General features: G+C 37.8%; 2 protein-coding genes across 8 annotated transcripts in view; both read left to right on the top strand.

Moving 5' to 3' along the window:
• Positions 1 to 12,208, top strand: part of HELQ (helicase, POLQ like) — a 58,694-nt gene extending 46,486 nt beyond the window's left edge. For 5 of the 7 annotated variants that reach the window (XM_027853442.1, XM_027853439.1, XM_027853440.1 and 2 more), the window contains one exon: positions 1,211 to 1,361. In XM_027853442.1, the coding sequence (XP_027709243.1) occupies positions 1,211 to 1,342 (132 nt within the window). In that variant the 3' untranslated portion in view covers positions 1,343 to 1,361. Of the gene's footprint in view, positions 1 to 1,210; positions 1,362 to 8,146; positions 8,559 to 12,125 lie in introns of those variants that run through there. The other 2 variants (XR_003568365.1, XM_027853441.1) reach the window with 2 other exon arrangements.
• Positions 12,209 to 12,366: 158 nt separating this feature from the next.
• The window catches only part of ARHGAP24 (Rho GTPase activating protein 24), a 94,791-nt gene continuing 84,714 nt past the window's right edge, over positions 12,367 to 22,443 (top strand). Inside the window, exon 1 of the mRNA XM_027853445.1 lies at positions 12,367 to 12,449. The gene's annotated coding sequence lies outside the window, so the exon portion shown is untranslated. The remainder of the gene's footprint in view (positions 12,450 to 22,443) is intronic.

The following is a 22,443-nucleotide window of genomic DNA, read 5'->3' as shown; positions in this document are numbered from 1 at the left end:
CACAATCATCTTCGTAAGTTATTTCAGTTTTGTTGTTTCATGCTTGAAATTCATCTGAAGACTTAAATCTCTTTAAAGCAGCTAAGTGCTTTCTTACTTTCCTCATAAGAGATGTAATTTTATCTTAAACATCGTTGTTCTACCCTTTCCATTTTAAAGATGAATGCCCTTGAAGGAGAAGAAAGAAGTAAAGAAAAATTGAGTAATTTTGCTCTTTTTTCTGTGATTCTTTTCAACATTTCACCATCTCCCCCAGGCAGTGTGCGTTCCCCCTTTTTCTAGGTCTGGGTTGCAAACATAGCTTGAAATTTGTTGTACTTATCAAATTTCACAAGTTCAGCTGCTTGTGGGGTTTGCTTTTTCTGAAACCATTTCTGGAGGATTGTGACACTCTCTTCTTGGCTTCTGGTTTTAAGTATTCTTTCCTCTTTCAGCAATTCAGGTTCATTCAAATCCTCTGAGTAGCTGCATAGTTTCTTTTGATGCATTCCTCTTTTTTTTTCTCCTCACTTGGAACATTTATAATTAATTGATTATTATTTCATTTTGGAGCCATCATCCTGAGCTTTTTGCTATCAGATCACACCTCTTTTTCTAATGTCTTGAAATTTGCTTTTTGGCAAGACTAAGGTATACAGAGGCCTGTGTTATAGGATGAATGGTGCATTTTGATTATAGGCTCTAGATATTAATATCTTTGCCACTAACTGTTGACTTTGAGCAAGTAAAATTTCCCCATTGGTAAATTAAAGGTTGTATCGGTGGATGTTTAAGATCTGTTTCAGCCCTGAATCTCTGATCCTGTGGCTGACCATGGCAGGCCTGCCTTTCCTTTGTTATGACCCAGCCTTCAAATGTTAGTTGAAATTTTTATAAAATCTCCTTAGGTGTGATAGATAAAATGATTTTTAAGTAGAAAATTCTTCAACAAAAAGTTATCTGCACCTATTCAAGCTTTATGTACTTTTGACAAATAAATAAAATGATTAGCTAAATGACTTCAGCTAAATGCTTCAACTTAATTTACTTTATCCATTTATTTTTAATTGCCACTTTCTTAATCTTAAAATCCATTCTAACGTCTGAGTTACTATTTTCATCATCTTTCAGAGAATTAGTTTTTCTAAAAGGTTGTGTTTAAAATGCTGACATTAATATGTCAAAAAAGATGAGCATTTTTTGTTCTCCACATTTGGATTTTCTGTTGTAGATGCTATTAAATGAAAAAGCAGAAGCTCTACAGGAAGAAGTGGAAGACCTGCTGAGGCCGCCCCCTGATACTCCTGGGACTGTAGCCCCATCCTCCAAGAACGATGAACTCACCCAGGACGTTCCCCATTAGTTTTTTGTTTTTTTTTTAATGAATGTGTGTAGTATTAAAATATACATTTTTACTACGCCTTTTTCAAATGTGGTTGTCATTTGAGTATACCTCTCATCTGTATTATTGTAATAGCCACATAACTCACCTTCCTGCCCCCAGTCCCTGCTCCTTCCTGTGTGTCCAACACAGTACTCCAGAATAACCTTACCAAATATGATATCTGGTCTTCGCTTCCACTGATCAGATGCCTCCACGGCCCCTTTTTGCTCACCAAATAAAAGACATATTCCTTTCTTATTCAGGGCTTTCCATAATCTGATCCTAAACTAGCCTAATCTCCTATTGTGGGAGATTATCAGTTAATATTATTCTATGCATGCCCTACATTTCAACCAAACTCGGTGAACTGTCATTTCCTGAACATGGCCTGTGTTTTTCCACCTTTTCACCTTTGCTCAAGCCAATTCCCTCTCTCTGGAATATTGTCTGCCCATCATCCTTTAATATGTAGTTGAAATGACATCTCTTCCCTGAAGAGTAAGTCCCTCAGTGAAGCATTTTTGTCAGTGAAATTATTTGTACGTATGCCTTTATTATCTCCTCTGTTAGACTGTAAGCTGCTTCAGGACAGGGACCACACATACCATACTCATCTTTGTCTCCTATTCAACAAGTGGAAAGCAACAAAACTCTAGTATTTCTTACATTTATCACTATATGTATGTAGTTGTTAGACATGTTATATTTTCTCTTTCACTGCTAAACCTATAGGAAAAGCAGTCTAGCCTATTATCAACATTTTCTCACAACCTGCTCACTCTTCAACTCTGTGCAGCCTGGCTGCTGTCATGACCAGTCTATTGAATATGTCTCAGCTGATCTCAGTTCCTCAATCTGCTCATTTCCTGTGACCTCTGTCCACCCCACCTCAGCCACACACAAAGATGGCCATAGGTAAGATCTTGCCATCACTCACCAAATGTACTGCTTCCTTGTTCAAGAATTCCAAAATCCCTTTATCCAACCATAATCTATTGGCTTTCCATCTCTCCTTCTGCCTTCTTTTACTAAACCCTATTCTTCACCTATACTGTTACATCTGATCCTTTGACCTATGAATTCTCTCCCAGGCCATCTCTCCTTCACTCCACAGTGTCCTCTTGAGGCACTGCCTCTCCTTATTTCAGCAATTGTACCCTGCCAAACCTCAGCCTTGGATTACTTCTACATACATCCTGCCGATTAAAGATGAAGAAAATCACATAATTGTTGTGATTGGGTTCATTACAGATTGATGTTGCACAACCCCATGGACCCTTACTGCTACTAGGCAATCCTACTATACCTCCCTCATCAATTCACTATCCCATTCTCCATAACAACTTTTCCAAACCTTTTCTTCCTCCTTAAATGGCTCCCTCCTCTCTCTCAGCTGAGAACCTTGTCTCATATTTTGCAGAGAAAATTAAGGCCATTCACCTTGAGCTCCCCATTCCCTTCTTCATCACCTATCACTTATGTGTCTTCTGCCCACTATCTCTTTCATCTCTGTCTCACATGATGAGGTGGACTTACTCCTCACCATGGCTAACGTTAGCCCCTCTTCCTTCTCAAACAATCCTATTCTATCCCATCTCCAACAGATTGTCCCCTCTGTCATCTGCTTTATACCTTTCAATCTCTACGTCTACTGGCACCTTCCCTACTGCCTACAAACATGCTCATGTTTCCCTCATCCTCAGAAATGACTCACTTGATCCTTCCTCCCTACTCTCATCCTATATCTCATTTGCTTTTTGTGACTAAAGTTGAAAAAGCTATCTACAATATATACCTCCACTTCTCTTGCTCTCTTCTTCTGAATTCATCATTTCACGAAAACTGCTCTCTCCAAAGTTACCAGTGATCTCTTAGTTGCCAAATCTAGTGGCCTTTTCTTAATTCTCATTCTTCTAGACCTCTCTGTAGTCTTTGACATTATACCCCCTACTCAAATCAATCAACATTTACTCAGTTCATTGTGATTTAATGGGTATCGGTGATTTTAGTAGTGAATTATGTAGAATAGGATTAAAATTAAGTTATGTATGTTAATACTGTTAGGATAAGAGTTGTGAATAATTCGCTCACCTTGTATTGATGATTGTTACTTATATATATATATCAGCTAGATTTAAATTATTAGTTAGAAAAGTAATAAGAATATTATTGCTACAATCTTGCCTCTTTCCCTCCACCCACACCCGGGTAATGTGTGTAATAAGGTTCATTTGCTGGGGCAGTACCCCCTCACTCCTGTGAATCACTAAATCGGTGACCTTTGCTTCAGACCCACTACTTCCTTGGACCCTAGGATAATGTTGGTCAAACACTAGCATCTTATGACTTATATAAAGTCCTGAGATATTGTTGAAAGGGTCTTATGACCTTTTGAAAGCCCCTGCTGAGATGACCTGGAGTTAATGACCTGTGCAAGGCCTGTTGACAAAGTGGTTGCGATTGATGGACATTTCACTTAACCAACCTTAAGATTTCTATACTTCTGGAATTGACCAGTCAGTGAATTATAAAGCTCTCTATTTTTAGTGCTCTCCCAAATGTATAAAAGTAGATAGTACCCGTAGTGAGGAGTCCCTGATTTGAGGATCTTGGGCCCAGTTAATCAAGATCCACCTCTATCCCTAATAAATTGAATATGCTTGGAGACTTTTATTACAGATTGGAATTTTATGGCCCATACTTCCCAGGGTGGTTATGAGGATCAAATCAGGAAAAATAATTGTAAAGTGCTTGGCACATAGTGAACACTGTGTAAATGTTAGCTGTTATCATTATTAATTACCTTCTCCTCCTTAATACTCTCTAGGTTTTTGGGACAGCATTCTGTCTTGGTTCTCTGCCTACCTATTTGACCGTTCCTCAGTCTCCTTTGCTGTATTTTCATGCAGATGAGAACTGTAGGTGTTCCACAAAGTTCAGTCCTGGGTCCTCTTCTCTTCTCTCTATAGTACTTTACTGGATGATTTCATCAGCCCCCATGCATTTAATTACCATCTCTATGCTGATGATTTTCAAATCTACCTATCCTCCCCGAAACTGTCTATTGAACTCCAGCTGCCTATCAGATCTCAGACTGATTGTTCTGTAAACAACTTAAACTCAAAATGTCCAAAACTGAACTCATTATCTTTCCTGCTAAACTCTTCTCTCGCTCCCTCTTACCTTTGCTATTACTGTAGAGAGTAACTCTGTACTCCTAGTCCCTCAGGCTCACAACCTAGGAGCCATCTTGATTTCTTCACTATCTCTTACTCCCCATAGCCAATCTATTGCCAATGCTTGTCAGTTTCACCTTTGCGACATCTCTCATGTACATCCCCTTCTCTCCTCCGATACTGTCACCTCTCTGGTGCAGATCCCTATCACCTCGTGCCTAGACTATTGCAGTAGCCTGTTGGTGGGTCAGCCTGCCTCAGATTTTTCTGCACTCTAGTCTGGCCTCCATTCAGCCAACACAGTGATTTTCCTAAGATGCAGGTCTGAGCATATCATTCACCGTTTCTCCCCCCTCCTGTACCTCACTAAATTCCAGTGGCTTCCTATCACCCCCAGGATCAAATACAAAGCCCTCTATTTGTCATTCAAAGCCCTTTATAGCCTAGCTCCCTCCTGCCTTTCCAGTCTTCTTATACCTTACTTCCTGTCGCTTACTCTGAAACAGTGACATTGGCCTCCTGGCTGTTCCCTTAATGAAACACTATATATCTCAGCTCTAGGCATTTGCTCTGGCTGTCCTTCATGCCTAAAATGCTCTCCCTTCTCATCTCTACCTTCTGGCTTCCATGTCTTTCTTTAAGTCTCAACTAAATTCCCGTCTTCTGCAGGAAACCTTTCCCAACGCTGCTTATTCCTAATACCTTCCTATCTTAATTATGTCCTATTTATCTGTGTTTGGCTTGTTTGTACATATTTGCTTGTTGTCTCCTCCATTAATTGTGAGCTTTTTGAGGGCAAGGACTGTCTTTTACCTCTTTCTTTATCCCTAACACTTAGCACAGTGCCTGGCACTTAGTAGGCACTTAATGTCTGTGGACTGAACAACCAAGGTCAGCAGTGACTTGGAAATCATCCTAATTACCCATTCCACTGTTAATTTAATCGTCCTCCTCCTCTTCTCCTTTCTTGAATTCTGTAACACTACTCTTTGACTCTCCCCCCATCTTTCTGACAGCATCTCCTTTTCTTTCTTCTTTTCCAAAGTGTAGATATCCTTCAAGTTGCTGTCCTTGGCTTTTTGTCTATAGATTTATTTCCGTTGTAAATTTCATCTAATACCATGTTCATAAGCTACACCTGATTCGGGCTGGTCCTCTAATAAGTTAGGTGTGATATTAGAATAGAATGAGATATTCATAGGTCACTAAATGATTAACAAAAGATTTCCTTGGTCATAACAAGGAAAGGATGTGCACTGAAGTTACCATATTGCGTCATCTGAACATGGCTTCTAATCTTGGCCATGTTCAAAACAAAAGCTTCATCAAAACTTTAAGTATTCAGGAAACCAAGAAGCAATATCAGGAACCTAAATCATTCATTTTATTCAATAAAGGCTTGAGGGAGAATTTTAGTACCTCTCAAGACTAACCTTTGTGGGATAAGACCTTAGGAAAAGCTAGCCTAGCCTACCTGGTAGGACCCTAGCAAATAGTGTTCTCATCACATGTGGCTTTGATTATTACCTTTGTGTAACTTATGTTCATTGTCTTTTTCAAGTCATTCTAACCCCTCCTCTGATCTTTACACCTATTTTTCATCTGTCTGCTAGACCGTCTTGGCTAGATGTTTTCCACCACTTCAAATTCAGCATGTTCCAGTCTGAATATTCTCCACTGACTTCTCACTGTCATGTAACTCTCACACCCCATCTACTGACACCAGCTTGTGAGTCTGCTGTGCCCCTAAATCTCTTGGAATACCATGAAACCCTAGGGTCTCCATCAGTGCACCAACAAAGCTAAACTACACAAAAGAACTCTCCTCCAAAGAGAATTAATAGGCCATCAGAATATAGAGTGAAAACATTACTCTCAAGTGATGGTAGTATTTCAGGCTAAGGCAATGAAATCTTGCTCTAGATACTGATGCACTTAAATCCAACTCAGTCATAAAAGGACATTGATAATGTCCACTTGAGAGTGCCAGTTGATGTTCAGATTTTGCCTTCAATGTGAATCCTGAAAACCCTGCAGAGAAACATATATAAACTTTAGGAACCTTGATGTTTACCTAAAAAAATTTCATCTATTGCTTAAGGTGGAATACATTTGGTTTCTGTTGTTCTCAGTTGATACAGTTGCTCCATTTCAAGCTAAGGCAATGAAATTATTCTAGGGAACCAAGTTATTTAAACCCAGTGTATGTATATAAAGAACATTGATCCAGTATTCAGGGGACAGTTTCGTTTCTTGTTAGGTTATTGACCATAACTGGAATCCTGAAAACCCAACAAGAGAAAACCATTATTACACAGACAGACCTAGATATGTAATTAGAATTTTAATACATTCATTGAGATTTGTGCATGGTCTAAAAATAAAATTTGTTCACATTTGGGTTATATTGCTCTCAATTGATAGGATTGCTCTGTTCCAAGCTAAAGAGATGAAAGATTATTACTAGAAAACAGTGTTCTTCATACTGTTATATAAGGGCATTGATCCAATAACAAATGGAGAGTTAAGTTCATTTCAATCCTGAAAACTCTGCAGACAAAACCCAATATGAAGTAGAGGAGTTCTTAACCTTTGCATCACAGACCCCTTTGGCAGTCTGGTAAATCCTATGGATTCCCTTTTCAGAATAAAGCTTTTAAATGCACAAAGTAAACCAGTTCTGTTGGGGGGAAAAAAAATTTGTGTCTCCACCTTTAAGTTCACAGGTCCTCTGAAATCTGTTCTTGGATCCTTAGTAGGGTATGTAGATTCCAAGTTAAGAACCTGAAAACCCTACTTGAAAAATTCAGTATCCCATGTAGACGAAATTAACTATGTAACTAGAAGTCTAGTAACTTAGTGTGAAACATGTTCTGAAGACCAGTTTGTTACAAAAACATTGATTAAAGACTGAAAAGACAACCTTTAGGAAACTACTCATGGAACTATAACATCACTATTATTAAAGTGAACATTATTGAGGACCATTATAAACTGATGAAGAATGAAATGAGCAAAACCAAGGGAACAGTTTACACAATAATAACGCTAAGACAAATTATACTGAAAGCTGTAAGAACTATGAGCAATGCAAGCTAAAGCGACAAAATCTTTAAAGGAGGAAACAATCATTAAATCCATTATAGTTCTGGGAAATTGATCCAATAGCCAGTTCATGTTAGAGTGCTGTCCATGCAAGTAAAATACAATATAATCTTTAGGAACCTAGGCTTGTAATTAGTCATTTGGTACCTTCCTTGAATAAAAGTATCAAATATAACAACCACAATAATAAATTAGTAAGATAAGCGCACTGATTCATTGTTGGTAGAGCTGTGGATAAATACAACCGTTTCGGAAAGCAGTTTAGAATATGCAAATAAAGTGACTAAATGTCTGTGTCTTTTTTGTTTTTCCTTTTTCCTTTTTGGTGAGGCGGTAAGGGTTAAGTGGCTTGCCCAGGCCACTTAGTAAGGCCAGCTAGTAAGTGTCAAGCTTCTTGTCTTTAACTTAGAGGTTCTGTTATTGGGCTTATATTCCAAGGAGGCCAATAAGAAGAAAGTCCCATATACACCAAAATATTTATACCAGGATTTTTTTGTGACAGCAAAGAATTGGAAATAAAGCAGATGCCCATTGATTGTGGAATGGCTAACCAAATTGTGGCACATGAATAGAATGGAGCGTTGTGTTCCATTTATATGTGCCATAAGAAGTGATGAATACAGAGAAGCATGAAAAGATCTACGTGAACTGGTGCTGAGTGAGGTAAGCAGAGCCAAGAAAACAGTATACACAACGACTACAATATAAACGGAAAGAATAGCCTCATACCAACACAAAAGTAAATGTTGCAAAGTCATAACTAAGAAGCATGGCTTGAAGAAGAGATATGAGAAGGCACCCCCACTCTACCCCTTTGAAGAGGGGGGAGGTCCACAAGTGCAGAACCTTGTACGTACTTTCAGACTTTTTCCATGTATTGATCACTTGTGCTGATTTTCCTCCTCTTTTTCTTTTTTAATTCCCACCTCTGAAAATGCTATTTGTTACATGAGATAGCTATCTGGGTAAGGATGGCAGGACAGATACTGAAGAGAACTGATAACATGAAAAACAAAAGACATCAATAAAAGTTTATTTGTAAAAGGTTTATATCAGGAGTGCAAGGATTGTTAAACATAAGGAAAATAATCACCATTATTAATCATATTAAAAACAAAACATCCCAAACCACATGATTATCTGAATAAATGCAAAAAGAAGCTTTTGACAAAGTACAAACTCATTTTACAAAAAACAAAAACAACAACAAAAAAACCCTTCAAAGTATAGGCAGAGAGTAGGCAAGGATACCCACTGTTATTTGATATATTTCTGGAAATGATAGAAATAGCAATAAGACTTTAAAAAATCACACACAAGTATCAAAAAACAAAAATAAGCATCATATGTCATGAGTATACACTTGAATTTTTCCCAGTAAATATAGGAGTAAAGCAAGAATTTATAGAGGACAGCTAGGTGGCACAGTGGGTAGAGTGCCAGGCCTGGAGTCAGGAAGACCTGACTTCAAATCAGGCCTCAGACACTTACTGTGTGACCCTGGGCAAGTCACTTCACCCTGAGTTCACACTCAGTTTTCTCATCTGTAAAATGAGCTGGAGAAGGAAATGGCAAACCAGTCCAGTATCTTTGCCAAGAAAACTCCAAATCAGTGCCACGAGTAGTCGGACAAGACTGAAACAACTGAACAACAACACAAAAGTAAGGATGCCCACTCTTTTAATACATTTGTGGATATGGTAGGAATAGCAGTAAGACAAGAGAAAGAAATTAAGGACATAAAGTTAAGTGAAGAGGTAAAACTATCCCTACTTGCTGATGGATTACTTAGAAAATCCTGGGGAGTCAGCAGTGATGTTCATTGAGACAGTAAGCTCAGCAAAGTTGCAGGCTGCAGAGCAAACTACAAAATCAACAGCATTTTGATACAGTAATAGCAAGTTGCAAGAGGCAAGCATGAAAAAGGAAGCAAATTTCATTCAGAATTACCATAAGATACAGAAAATATGTGGGGATTGATCTATCAAACCACACAAAATAAGCATAGGCATTCAACTACAAAGTGCTCCTTAAAGAAATAAGAAACGATTTCAAATAGAGGAAAGACCAATCATTACTCCTTCTGGGCCCTGCCTATAGCATCGAAGTTACAAAGGGATAGTTGAGATGTCAAACATGGGCCATATGTCCCCAGTAACACTCTGGTGTGTTTCCAGAACCAGATCAAAATGTAATTGGGTAATATTTAACAAAGTAAATAAAAATAGGATAGAACATAGATAATGTTAATATGTGGTTTTCCAAGTCAATATGCAGCCCACAGAGATCATTATATATGATTTAATGACCCTGTTTCTATTTGTTTGACACCACTGTTTTACAGAACTCTATAAAATAAATCTCCATTTTACAGATGAGGAAACTGAGGTAAATGAAGGGTTAAATGACTTGTCCAGGATCACACAGCTAGTGAATGTCTAAGGTGGAATTTGAACTCAGGTCTTCCTGACTCCAGGCCTAGAGCTCTATCCACTGTGTAACTTAGCTGCTCATGTCTATCAACTCTTGTATGCCATACCGGCTCACTAGCAGTAAGGAAAATAGAACTTACTCTGACGGGGCGTTCCCAGTATCCCCAAGGAAAGAAGCAATTTTATTTATCAGATGCTTTGTAGCTCCAGTGATCTTGGCTCTCCATCTTCACTCTCAGCTTCTCAGTTTCTTTACCTCTGAAATGGTAGAGTTTGACACCTCTGAGGCTCTTTTCAGTTCTAAATCGTATTATCCTAAGATCTAGGAATCAATGATATCCCCTTTTCATGTACTGTAATAACTTTCAAAAAGCCGACCACAGACATGTCCGACTGAAGAGGCCCCAGTGGGGGCGACCTCGCACCTGCGATGGGAAGGGGGAAAGGCAGTGGTCCCAAGAGTGTGCTCTTGGAAGAAATTACCAGTCATTCTTCTGAAGTAGGAGCTTTCTGTTTGAGGGATACTCTTGGTCCCACTTTTCCTTATCTTGCTCTGTAGGAGTTTCCAACTGGAATTTAGATTTGTTGGATTCTGAAATGGGTCATTGAAAATAGTAATTTGCTTTCATTTCTTTAAGAAGCCATAACCATACATAGTTTGACTGGAGCTTTGCCCAGTGACACAGAGATTAAATTACTTACTTGGGGAATAGAAAAGTGGTCTTACGGTTAGAAAAAACTGGGTTTATGGTTTGCCTTTGATAAAGAGTAGCTGTGTGAACCTGGACAAGTCTCTTACATTCTCTGTCTCAGGTAATTAAGGCTATAAGTAATAAAAGAAATATTGATAGAGGGAGCTCCCTACAGAGATAAAATTGTAATCTTGGACCAAAAATAAAAGTGGGGAGGGGGAGGCTTTAGTAGGGAGTGGGTGGATTCAATACTGCAAAAAATAACTAGTATTTATATAGGACTCTAAGGTTTGCAACCTGCTTTATAAATATTATCTCATTGGATCCTTACAATAATTTTAGAAAGTAGGTGCTAATTATGCCCTGGAAACCTAATGCACTGATTCTAATGTCTGTGTTTCTTGCAAAATCGTCTGGGCAATAATCCCTGGAGACATACAAGTTAAAAAAAAAATTACTTTTGGTGACTTGTAACCTTTTTCATTGCACATAAATTTCAGGCTTTTAAAGGCAATAATTATCATATTTTGAAATTTCCAATTATTTGAACTAGCCCAGAAAGTACCAAGCTACTTATTTTATCTCTTCAGGCATAGAAGCTTTTAAAATTTAATGTCCGGGTATCTAAGGTTGAATACATAAGGTCATCTAACTAGGGGATCTTAGTCTTTTTTTGTGTCACGGATGCCATTGGCAATCTAGTGAAGGCTGTGAGTCTCTTCTCCAGATAATGTTTTGTAGCCAACACTCATAATTAAAGGAAATGCTAAGTTTCAGTCAGAAGTTAGTAAAAATAAAAGCCTATTTTTTTCATCCACATTCTTGAAACCTCCAAAATCTATACATGGTTTCCTATGGACTCTTCCTTAAAAATCCCTGGTTTGGATGGAGTGATGAGGAGAATGAAGTGTGGGTGTCACTACTTGGAAGGCAATTGAGGGATGAGGTTGAGTTGGGAATGATGGTGTGTAGGGATGTGTCAGGACCATGTCAGGAACGGGCCAGTAGGGAAAGGCAGAGTCCGGCACGGGGGGAGAGGATGCTGCCAAGTTGCTCAGAGGGGCAGTTTAACAGTTAACAATCCAGAAGCCAAGGTCAGCTGATGGAGCAGTGTCACTCCGGGTTCTAGGGATAGCTGACAAGTAAGCTATTTTGCTGAGGAAGGGATCTCCTGAGCCCCACAGTCCGCATTGAGAGTGTGTGGGGGAAGCTGCCAGTTGCCAAATGAAATCTGAAACCTGGGACTGTTTGAGGACTGGCCCTGCTCAGTTGTTCCAATGTCTCATACTGTATATTTACTCATTCACACACAATCACTCTTTTTAACTTCTTGGACAATTCTTTGCATGACTGCTAGGATTTCGCAGCTACATGTGCTGGACTGCTGAGCGTCTGGGTTGAAGCGGCAGAGACTCTGTTGTGGATGATTTGAGTTTTCTTGGCTGAAACAAGAAAGGAAAGAAGAGAAGAGGGGAGAGTGAAGGAACTGGGGGCGAGGGGGACCCGACACAATTGTTACTGCCGTGACAGCTGTTTTGGATTTCTTTGGGGAATTGCTGGTATGCAGTGACCAAGTTCATGGAATGAAGACTTCCTCCTGTTGGGATAATTAAAAGGGCTTCGTTTCTTTCCACTTGACCTGGCAGTTCCCTTCTGTAGCAGCGCGGCACTTGGAAGCAGGGTATGTGCACCAAGAATTGTGTCTGTGCGGGGAGGACAGGGGGGAAAAAGTCTGTGGATAAGGCAGACATTCTCCTGGATCACAATCCATGATGATGCAGGGGAAGGGGGGAACCAACAGGAAGTCCCTTCTGCTATACTCTTTAAAAATCGTTTCCAAACTTTGAAGCCATGTTCCTTTTCAATTTTACAGGGATAAAAAATAGCGCAATAGCTGCTGTGGATTACTGGTTTTGGAAAATAGCGGTATATGAATCAAAGTGGTTCTCTCTATTCCAGTTTTCACTAGTGTGCAGGGTAATATTTTCCAAGATAATGGACACACAGGGTGGAATTTATAATAAGGATTTTTATTGTAATCCCAAAAGATTTAAGGTATCTTTGGTGAATTTTAAAGCCACCCAAGAGATTTTGTGTAAAGATTTTTTTTAATGACTCTGTTCTGGGTAGTAGCAAATATTTTTCCTCATCTCCAATGAGACTGATACATAATACATTCTAAGTTTTGAGGATATCTGAAAAAATAACTTTTCAAGTCTCTAAATAGAGAAATAGATATTATTATTGTTATGGATTCTTTAAAGATATTGTGTTTTCATATTCAATCAGAAGTCAAGAATATGACTCTTTTGAAATGTGTGCTTTTTTTTTCTTTTTTCCACAGATGCCTTTTGTTTTTACATCACATTTAATTCTAGATATATTCCTCCCCCTCTGCTAACCCAGTAAGCCATCCCTTGTAACACAGACTTAAAAATGAAAGATCAGAAAAATGAACAAATACTTGATTTTATTTAACAGCATATATAGTATATTTTACCCCCATAGTTAATCATCTTCAAGCAAGGCAGGGAAGTGCATTTTTCTCAACTATTCCTGGTGTCAAGCTCGGTGGCTATAATTACATAGCATTCAGTTTCATCTTGTTTTTCCATTTATTTTGTTATAGCCTTTGTGTATGTTATTCTTCCGGCTCTGCTCACTGTCCTCTTTGTCATATTATAAAGTTTTCTATATTTCTCTGAAGTCTTCGTAGTTTTTTTTTTCTTAAAGTATAGTTCTAGTGCATTACATTTATGTACCACAATTTCTTGACTTATTTCCCAGTTCATGGTCACCTACTTGGTTTCCCATTCTTTGCTACCACAAAAGTACTGCTATTAATGTTTTTATCTATATGAGATTCTGTTTTTACCTCTTTGGGGTATAAACTTAGCAATAAAGTCTGTGTTAAAAGATAAGGGGATTTTAGTTATTTTTTTTAGTATAATTTCAGATTGCTTTCCAGAATGAATAGATTATTGCTTTCCAGGATAGCTCCATCAACAATGGATTAAATTGCCTGTCTTCCCATGGCCCCTTCAACATTGGCCATTTCTATATTTTCTTTTTTTCCATTTAACTGGGGTGAGGTGAAACCTTAGAGTTGTTTGATTGGAATTTCTCTTTTTATTAGTGATTTGGAATAGTCATGCACAGTTACTAACAATTTGCCATTCTTTTGAGAACTGTTCGTATCTTTTGAGTACTTTATTAGAGAATAATTCTTGGTCTTATATATTTATGTTAACTCCATATTTATCTGAGACCTTAGACCCAATAAAATCTGATGATGCTCATTTGGAATAATGCTTCCTTTGAATTGAGATATGATTACTACAACATTTTCAGTTGTAATCTTAGTTTGAGTTTTTTTATTTGGAAATAATACATCACTTTATCTAAGTTTAAAAGAGAAAATCATATTAAAACTTTGAAATACAAGGGTAAAAAACTCCAAAGTAGAAGTAAATGTGGTTGTGAAGCTCCAATTGGAATCTTAGAGTTTGTCATAGAGGACAGGAAGACAGGAAGTGTTCTACTCATCATCCACAGTTTGGGGGAGCAGATTTCAAAGCCTTTAGGGAAAGGGTTGAGTTCTGTGGACTAAAAGTTCTATAGGGAAAGTCAAACCAGAAGTTATAGGAACCCTCTGTAAATGAAATGCCAAAGATAAACAGGAAAGTATTTCAGATAAAGAATAAAAAAGATGGATGTGGGTATAAAATGAACTCACCAAAGATGTCAGATTTTTAACAGGGAGGATGAACACAAAAATGTGGCAGGGTCCTATGGCAAAGCTAATGCTGATGAGGAAAATAAGAATAACTTTAAAAGTGTTGTTGCTTTTTAAATTACATTGGGGGAAGTATGAGACTGAAAGAAGATAGAGAACTGCTGTTGGGGCGGATGGTACAATGGTGTCTGAAGTCAGACAACAGTTCATCTTTGATTTCTGTTTTCTCTGCCAAGGAGAATGATCTTTGGACTGGAAAAGATGGAAGAAAATGACTAAGAGAGTTTACACTAAAGATAAAAAGGAAATAAGAGGGCATCCTTAGTGCTTTTCATGAGTCCTAGACATGTGACCCCAATCACTACATCTTTGGGAGTAAAAGGAACTGATGGATTGTAATAACTAAACTATTCCCAGTTATTTTTGCAAGATCATAAACAATGGGAATGTTATTGCAGGATTGGAGATGGGCACGTGATGCCTTCATTATCTTGTTTTTACAATTCAGTTTTATTTTATTTTCAGTTCTGAATTCTCTCCCTCCCACCTCCACCTCCCCCACCTATTTAGAAGGCAAGAAAAACAAAACTCATACAAATATGTATGGTCATACAAATTTCTACATTAGCCATGTCCAAAAAAATGCTCTACAGGTAAATAACATGTTTCATTATGTTCTTTAAATTTTTTTTGTACATATGGATCCTTTTCCTCTTTCTTTGATCTGTGGGAGATAGACCTAGTAGTGGTATTTCTGTGTCAAACTTTTAACAGTTTTGGGGGGCATATTTCCAAATTGCTTTCTAGCATGGCTAGACCAGTTCACAGCTTCACTAACAGTGCATTGATGTACCTATTTCCTCCCAGCCCCCTCAGCATTTCTTATTTTCCTTTTTTTTTTTTTTTTTTGGCAATTTGCAGTATTTCTGAGTGGTTTTAATCTGCATTTTTCTAATTATTAGTGATTTAGAGCATTTTTTCACATGGCTATTGATAGCTTAGATTTCTTCCTCTGAAAACTGCCTATTCATATCCTTTGACTATTTATCAATTGGGGAATGGATGCCCTGGTTTTCAAAAATGGTAAGAGAGTGTAGGTTTCCTACTGTACCCTCTCCTCATGAAGAGAGGCCTACGAGATTGACTTTATTGGTAAAATTCTAGAACACATTACAAATGAGTTGAATGAAAAAAATTATTAATTGTATGTTCATCGAACTGTGCTAAGTGCTGAGGATATGAATACAAAAATGAAAAGGGGTCTTGCCCTCAAAGAGATTATTTTCTAATGGGGGAGACAATGCATGTGGGAGAGTGATGGCAAGGGTGGAGTATTTTGGTTTGGAAAGTTTTGGGGCTACTAAAGTATAGCCAAAGGGGAAACAGAACAACACGTCTAAAACTGGAAAGCAAACAGATTTTTAGGGAGCATATAGAAAAAGAAGCAAAGATCACAAAATGCCAAAATGGCTTTTCCAAGAAAAGGTGATGCCACCTAATGTCATTTACTTATTTATTTTTAAAGAGTTTCTAGATTGTAGTTTCTAGATTGTTAATAGTTTGCTAGATTTTTACCTGCATATAAGAAAAACACCTAATAATGGTCTGGTATAATCTTTGTTGAAAACATGGAGGGAGACACGTGGATAATATAATATAATATGATATGAAGATAATATAGTTAGATTTAGAACTAGTTCCATGACCAGATCCAAAGAATAGTCATTCATGGCTTGATATTCCTCCTTTCCTCTCTCCTTCTGGGTGTTCCCACCAGAATTCAATAGTTAATATATTTTTTAAAAAAAAACAGCACCTCATTTTATTGAACAATTCAATATTTTCTTTCAATTTAGTTAAGCTCTTTTTGTTAAGCTGTTGATTTTAAGAATTTCTATTTTGATGTTTAGTGGGGGGGTTGATTTATTGCTTTTCTAGATTTTTTAAATTGCATTCCTCTTTCACTAATCTGTTTTTCCTCGGTAAAAATATTTAGAGAGATACATATTCTCCTCAGCACTGCTTTACCAGCATCCCAAAAGTTTTAGTATATTGTCTCATTTGTTGTTATTTCTTTGATGAAATTTTTTATTCCTTTGATGAAATTATCTATTTTTTCTGTGATTTGTTGTTTGACTAAAATCTTTAGAGTTAGAATTTGAATTAAAGATCCTTTTTATTAATTATAATTTTATTGTATTATGATAAGTAAAGTATACATTTTTTTTCTTTTCTACATTTGGTGTAGTCTATTTTTGTAAAGGTGCCATGAATAGCTAAGATGTATATGCATGTTCCTTTCTATTCTCATTCAATATCTGTAAAAGATTAATCGTGTTTAATTTCTCTAAAATTCTCTTCAGGTCCTTACCTTTTTTCTTTTTTATATATGTAGTATGTCTATTTCTGAAAGAATACATTCAGATCTTCAACTATTAAATTTTCTATTTCTCCCTGCAATTCAATTAATTTATGTTAGGTACTTAGTACTGTGTGGTACTATGAAATTCAATGCATATATACATATATATATATATAAAGTATTGATATTATTTTACTGTTTTTAGTGCCTTTCAGAATAATATAGTATCTCTGTTTGTCCCTTTTAATCGTGCCTAGTTTTACTATTTCATTCTCTAAGGTCATGATTTCCTGAAGCTTAATAAATTATTTTCTAGCCCCTAAGTGTAATTCTCAGATATGTTTCTTGTAAACAAATTGTTGTATTTTTCTTCCTGCTTTTCCACTCTATTTTATGGTTGAGTTCATTCTTTTGCTTCTGTTCTTATGACTGTAAATTGTGTTTTTCTACCCTCATATCCTCTTATATTGTTTCTTCTGTTAGCAGTGTACCACTATAGTTGAAGGTGGTGAAAGAGAATGAACAAAAAACCTGGCAGCTTTTACTATAAATAGAAGCTCTTGGAATACAATATTCCTATTCCAAGAGTCAAACAACAGTAACCAAGAATAATTTATCCTGCAAAGCTGCATTTAATCCTTAGGGGAGGAAAATGGATTTTTAATGACAGAGAGAGCTTTCAAGCATTTCTGGTGAAAAGACCAAAGCTGAGTAGGACCTCTGAAATACAACACAAAAGTCCAGAGAAACCTTGAATTGTAAATTTATTTGAGCAATTAGAAGGAGTAGTATGATAATGTAGTGCTGACATTCTAATGGTACAAGAAGTTCCCCTTCAGAATTAGTTTTCACAGGGTTTTAAGGCTGTTAAATAAGAAAAAACAGGACTTGCTGGTCAGTTGATTCTGTTCTGAGAGTTTTAAGAGAGGAAAGAACAAGGAAGGTAACAGGAATAAGCTAGTATAGAAGGGAAGAAGAAAGAGGCAGAAAGTGCTATTTCTCCTAACTTGGGTATGTGCAAAGAAACATGAAGGATGGATTTGAGGGAGTGGGCATAAGATTAACTTCATTCATCTAAACTGTTTTTTGTTTATTTGTTTTTGGTGAGGCAATCAGGGTTAAGTCACACAGCTAGTAAATATCAAGCGTCTGAGTTCGGATTTGAACTCAAGTCCTCCTGACTCCAAGGCCAGCGCTCTGTCCATTGCGCCACCTACCTGCCCCTATCTAAACTAAACAAGAGGATTGAATACACACAATTTGATGTAGAAAACTCAACAGGGAAACGGGAAAGGGTTGAGAAGGAGGAAAATGCCAGGGATGAAATAGCCATAATCAAAATAAATTGACTGATCTTGAAAGGGAGACTGAAAGGCAAAAAGTAAAGAACTAGAATCTAAGGAAATGCCCATCAGTTGGGGAGTAGCCCAATAAATTGTGATATGCCATTGTAATAGATGGAGAATTCTGCGTAGTATAAACTGTCACAGAGTGAAGCATAACCAGTAGAGCGATTTATACAGACAACAACATTGTAAAGAAAAATAAGTCAATGCAGTGACCAAACTATATGTCCCGAGGATCTACAATGTTGCATGTTACCCACCTCCTGACAGAGGGCTGATGGCCTCAAGGAGACATACATCCACTTGACTATGATTATTTGCTACAAGTTTGTTTGTTTTTTCTTTCAGTTTTTAATTAGAAGAGGAGGAGATTAGGTTAGTGATAATGATGCAAAAAAAGGTCATTGGAATATATAATATATAATTATTGCATATGATATATAATTGTTATATATTATATAAGGTATGTAATTATTATATGTATATATTGCACATGAGGGAGCAGAAGGAAATTCAAAAGGAAGCATGAAGAAAGATGACAGCTTTGAAAGTTTTTAAATGTGTGGACTTTATATTTTTAAAGAACATTAAGCAATATGAAATGGAGATTCATGTCAGGAAGATAGATGACAGCCACATTCTAAGTGAGGCGTATGCCCCACATATGTCACATAGCCACCTCAAACTCTTGATGTCTAAGACAAAACCCATTAGTTTTCCCTTAAAACCTATTCCTCTGTCCAAAGTTGCCTGTTATTGTCAAGTGAACCACTATTCTTCCATTAGGTCAGTTTTATAATCTCATTATCATTCTGGACTCCACATTCATGCCACATAGCCACTCAGTTGCCAGATTTTGTCATTTCTATCACCACAATATGTGCTTGGGGCAGTTGGGTGGCACAGTGGATAGAGTGCCAGGCCTGAAGTCAGGAAGGCTCATCTTTCTGAACACAGATCTGTCCTCAGACACTTACTGGCTGTGTGACCCCGGGCAAGTCTCTTCACCCTGTTTGCCTCAGTTTCCTCATCTGTAAAATGAGCTAGAGAAGGAAATGGCAAACCACTCCACCATCTTTGCCAAGAAGACCTCGAATGGAGTCACAAAGAGTCAGACATGACTGAAAAACAGCTGAGCAACAACAACACAGTTTGGCTTCGTTTGCGCCAACTAAGAGCTGTGACAGAAGAATTACAGGACATACCATCTCAGAGGTGGAAGGAACTTCAGAATCCACAGCTGCACAGCAGTCTCTTGTACAACATCCCTAACTGCCGGTCACCCAACCTCTGCTTTAAGACATCAGGTGGGGGTGCCCCCGAGGCAGCCCACCCCTCTTTGGCTGGCTCTAATTATTATACATGGAGCCAATTTCATGGTGAGGAAAAAGCCCTGTGCCTGGCTACTGAACATGTACAGAAAAGGAGAAACTTGTTCTCTTTCCTTCCTACCAGCTATAAGGTATAATGGTGATTCTCTGAGCTCTAGAGGGCTCCAGAAGGCAATTATAGCTGAGTTCACAGAACAAAAAAGAGACACAAGGAAAAGTCCTTAACAAGATAATTCACATATTTAGAAGTATTCATTCAGCATCTCTACCCAACATCTCAGCCTCCATGCAGGTGTGAACAAAGAGTCATGTGGGAAGCACTGTCCTGCAGAGATAAACAGAGTTGTGTTGGGAAGGCCTTCTGCTGTAGAGACGGTCACTTCATCTGCTTTCAGTCCTCTGTGCCAATGAGTAGGAGGCATTGGTTCTACCCAAATACATGAACTGTATTTGTGGTGGAAGAATGCTGGCTTCTGCCTGGGAGACCTTTAGGTAAAGAGATCAGAGATTCTGCACGGAACCCCCTCATCACCAACTCCCACTCAGATTAAAGAGGCCAAATGCTGCTTCAGTCAAATCATAGTAGGAAAGGGGAAAAGACAGAGAAGAAACTGGGGAAAGGGTGAATCAGTGTGGATGACTGCATGGAGTATAAAGAAAAGGACGTATTCAAGTTAGGCCCACTCTGGTCCTCCTAGAGGCTGCTAAGCCTAGTGACTAGTCTTGTAAAGACTAACTCCCTCAGTGTGGGCAGAGGTTGAAGCAGCCCTGGGGTATGCCCACAAATGAAGCATAGGGAATCAGAAAGTGAGGGAGGAGGGAATATAAAGAGAAAAACCACATTTCAAGCAGAATAAAACTCAATGAAAACTCAGACTGCAAACAGATAAACAGAAAGAATTCTAAATCTAGAAGGAAAGATGAATGCCGCATCTTTAATGAGATTTCCACGCTCTCTTAACAAAGATGACAAAATAAAGTGAAACAGTATAGAGGGAGAAGAGAACAGAGCCCAAGACAAAACTGTGGGATACCTACCATTAGCAAGTATGATCAGGATACAGTAAAGGAAGCTAAGAAGGAGCGGTCAGGTAGGAGACAGTATAGTCCTGAAAACCTAAATAGAAGAAAGCATCAAGGAGAGGAAAATGATCGACGCTGTTGAAGGCTGCAGAGAGGCGAAGGATGAGAATTAAGAAAAGGCCGTGAGATTTGGCAGTTAAGAGATCAATGGTAACTTTGGAGCGAGCATTTCAGTTGGTTGATGAATTCAGGACTTAGATTGTAGAGTTAAAAAGAAAATGAGACGAAATAAGATGGAGGCATAAGTTTAGCCACAAAAGGCAGGAAAGATGGGATTATAGTTATGAGAATGGATCACATGAGGGATGAGAGTAGGGATGGACCAAGTGAAGGTTTTTTGGAGGTGGGGGAGATAGGAGGATATTTTTAGGCAGTAGGGAGACAACTATTAAATGGGGAGATTGATGATAAGTGAGAGAATTGGGATAGTAGAGGGGCCAGTCTGCTGGAGAAGATGGAATGAAATGGGATGATTTGTGTACCTCAAGGGGATAGCCTTGGCAAGGAGAGAGGCTGCCTTATTTGAGACGGAGGTGAAGGAGAATAGAAGGCATCTGGATAATGTGAGATGAGAGGAAGAGAAGGAGTTCTTGGTCAATGACTTCAATATTTTCATTAAAATATTAGAAAAAGTTCCCAGTTGAGAAGATGGGGAGAAGGGGAGCATGGGAAGTTTTGGGAGAGCTGAAGAGGTTTTGAAGAGCCCCCACGGAGAGAGCAGTAGGGACTTAATTAACGAGGTATAGAAGGATTACCCTGCAGTAGTAAGGGCCCAGTTGGGGTTGTTTAACAAACATGTCTCTTTTTTCATAAGGGAGGTATTGGACTACAACTTTGAAATGAGTCACACATAAATACAGCCAATGTGTTGTTCGACTTAACACTGTACTTCTTTGTTGCAAGGGAGGATTTTATTGAAGAGCGGGGGAGTGCCGGGGTAGGGGAGGACAGGAAAGAGAATGTCATTGGGAAGTGATGTAAGAAAGAAAAAAAGTGTCTAAACATTTTTTTTTATTTTTTAAAGCTATAGATGTCTTCCTGTTACTATTTCTAACTTAAAACTAATCTATTAAACCTTTACTAGATTTTCTTAGGAAGTAATAGTCACTGTTTACATGGAATTATAAACATCATTCCTAGTTTATACATTTCAGTTCAGTAATATTTGGGCAGTTTAAAACTTGGTTAAGCACTGTAAGATTTTCATAGAAGCAGTTCTATGTAAAATAACATTTAGTAATGATAGAATAATAAGGCCCACTGGGACTTCATTAAGTTACTGCTGCTGCACTCATGCACAATTGACCCTAAGCTGTTCAAGACCCACAGGGCAAGAATTCTTGGTTTCTCCAAGTTGATTGGTAATTTGCATTAATTTTTTATAAGCCTTAACAAGTGTGTAGAGCAAATGTATACAAATGTACAATGTTTTAGCCACCATGACCTTTGCTTAAATTACATGAAAATAAATGCAGATATACAGTGGTCTTTTATTACTGGTTAAGATTAGGGTTTGTTAGCAGGAACTTATCCATAATACAAAGTTGTAATTAAACAGCTTTAAAAATCATGGACTATAGTGAATACCCTTTGACCCAGCAATACTATTACTATGTCTATACCCCAAAGAGATCATAAAAAAGGGAAAAGAACCTACATGTACAAAAATATTTATAGCAATTCTTTTTGTATAGCAAAGAATTGGACATTGAGGGAATGCCCATCAATTGGGGAAAGGCTGAACAAGTTGTGGTGTATGAATGTGATGGAATATTATTATTGTATAAGAAATGATGAGCAGGATGATTTTATAAAAG

Source organism: Vombatus ursinus, unplaced genomic scaffold, assembly GCF_900497805.2.
Source record: "Vombatus ursinus unplaced genomic scaffold, bare-nosed wombat genome assembly UNPS02009975.1, whole genome shotgun sequence".
Classification (NCBI taxonomy): Eukaryota; Metazoa; Chordata; class Mammalia; order Diprotodontia; family Vombatidae; genus Vombatus; species Vombatus ursinus.
The sequence above is the reverse complement of the archived record's forward strand: the minus strand, read 5'-3'. Positions and strand labels throughout refer to the sequence as shown.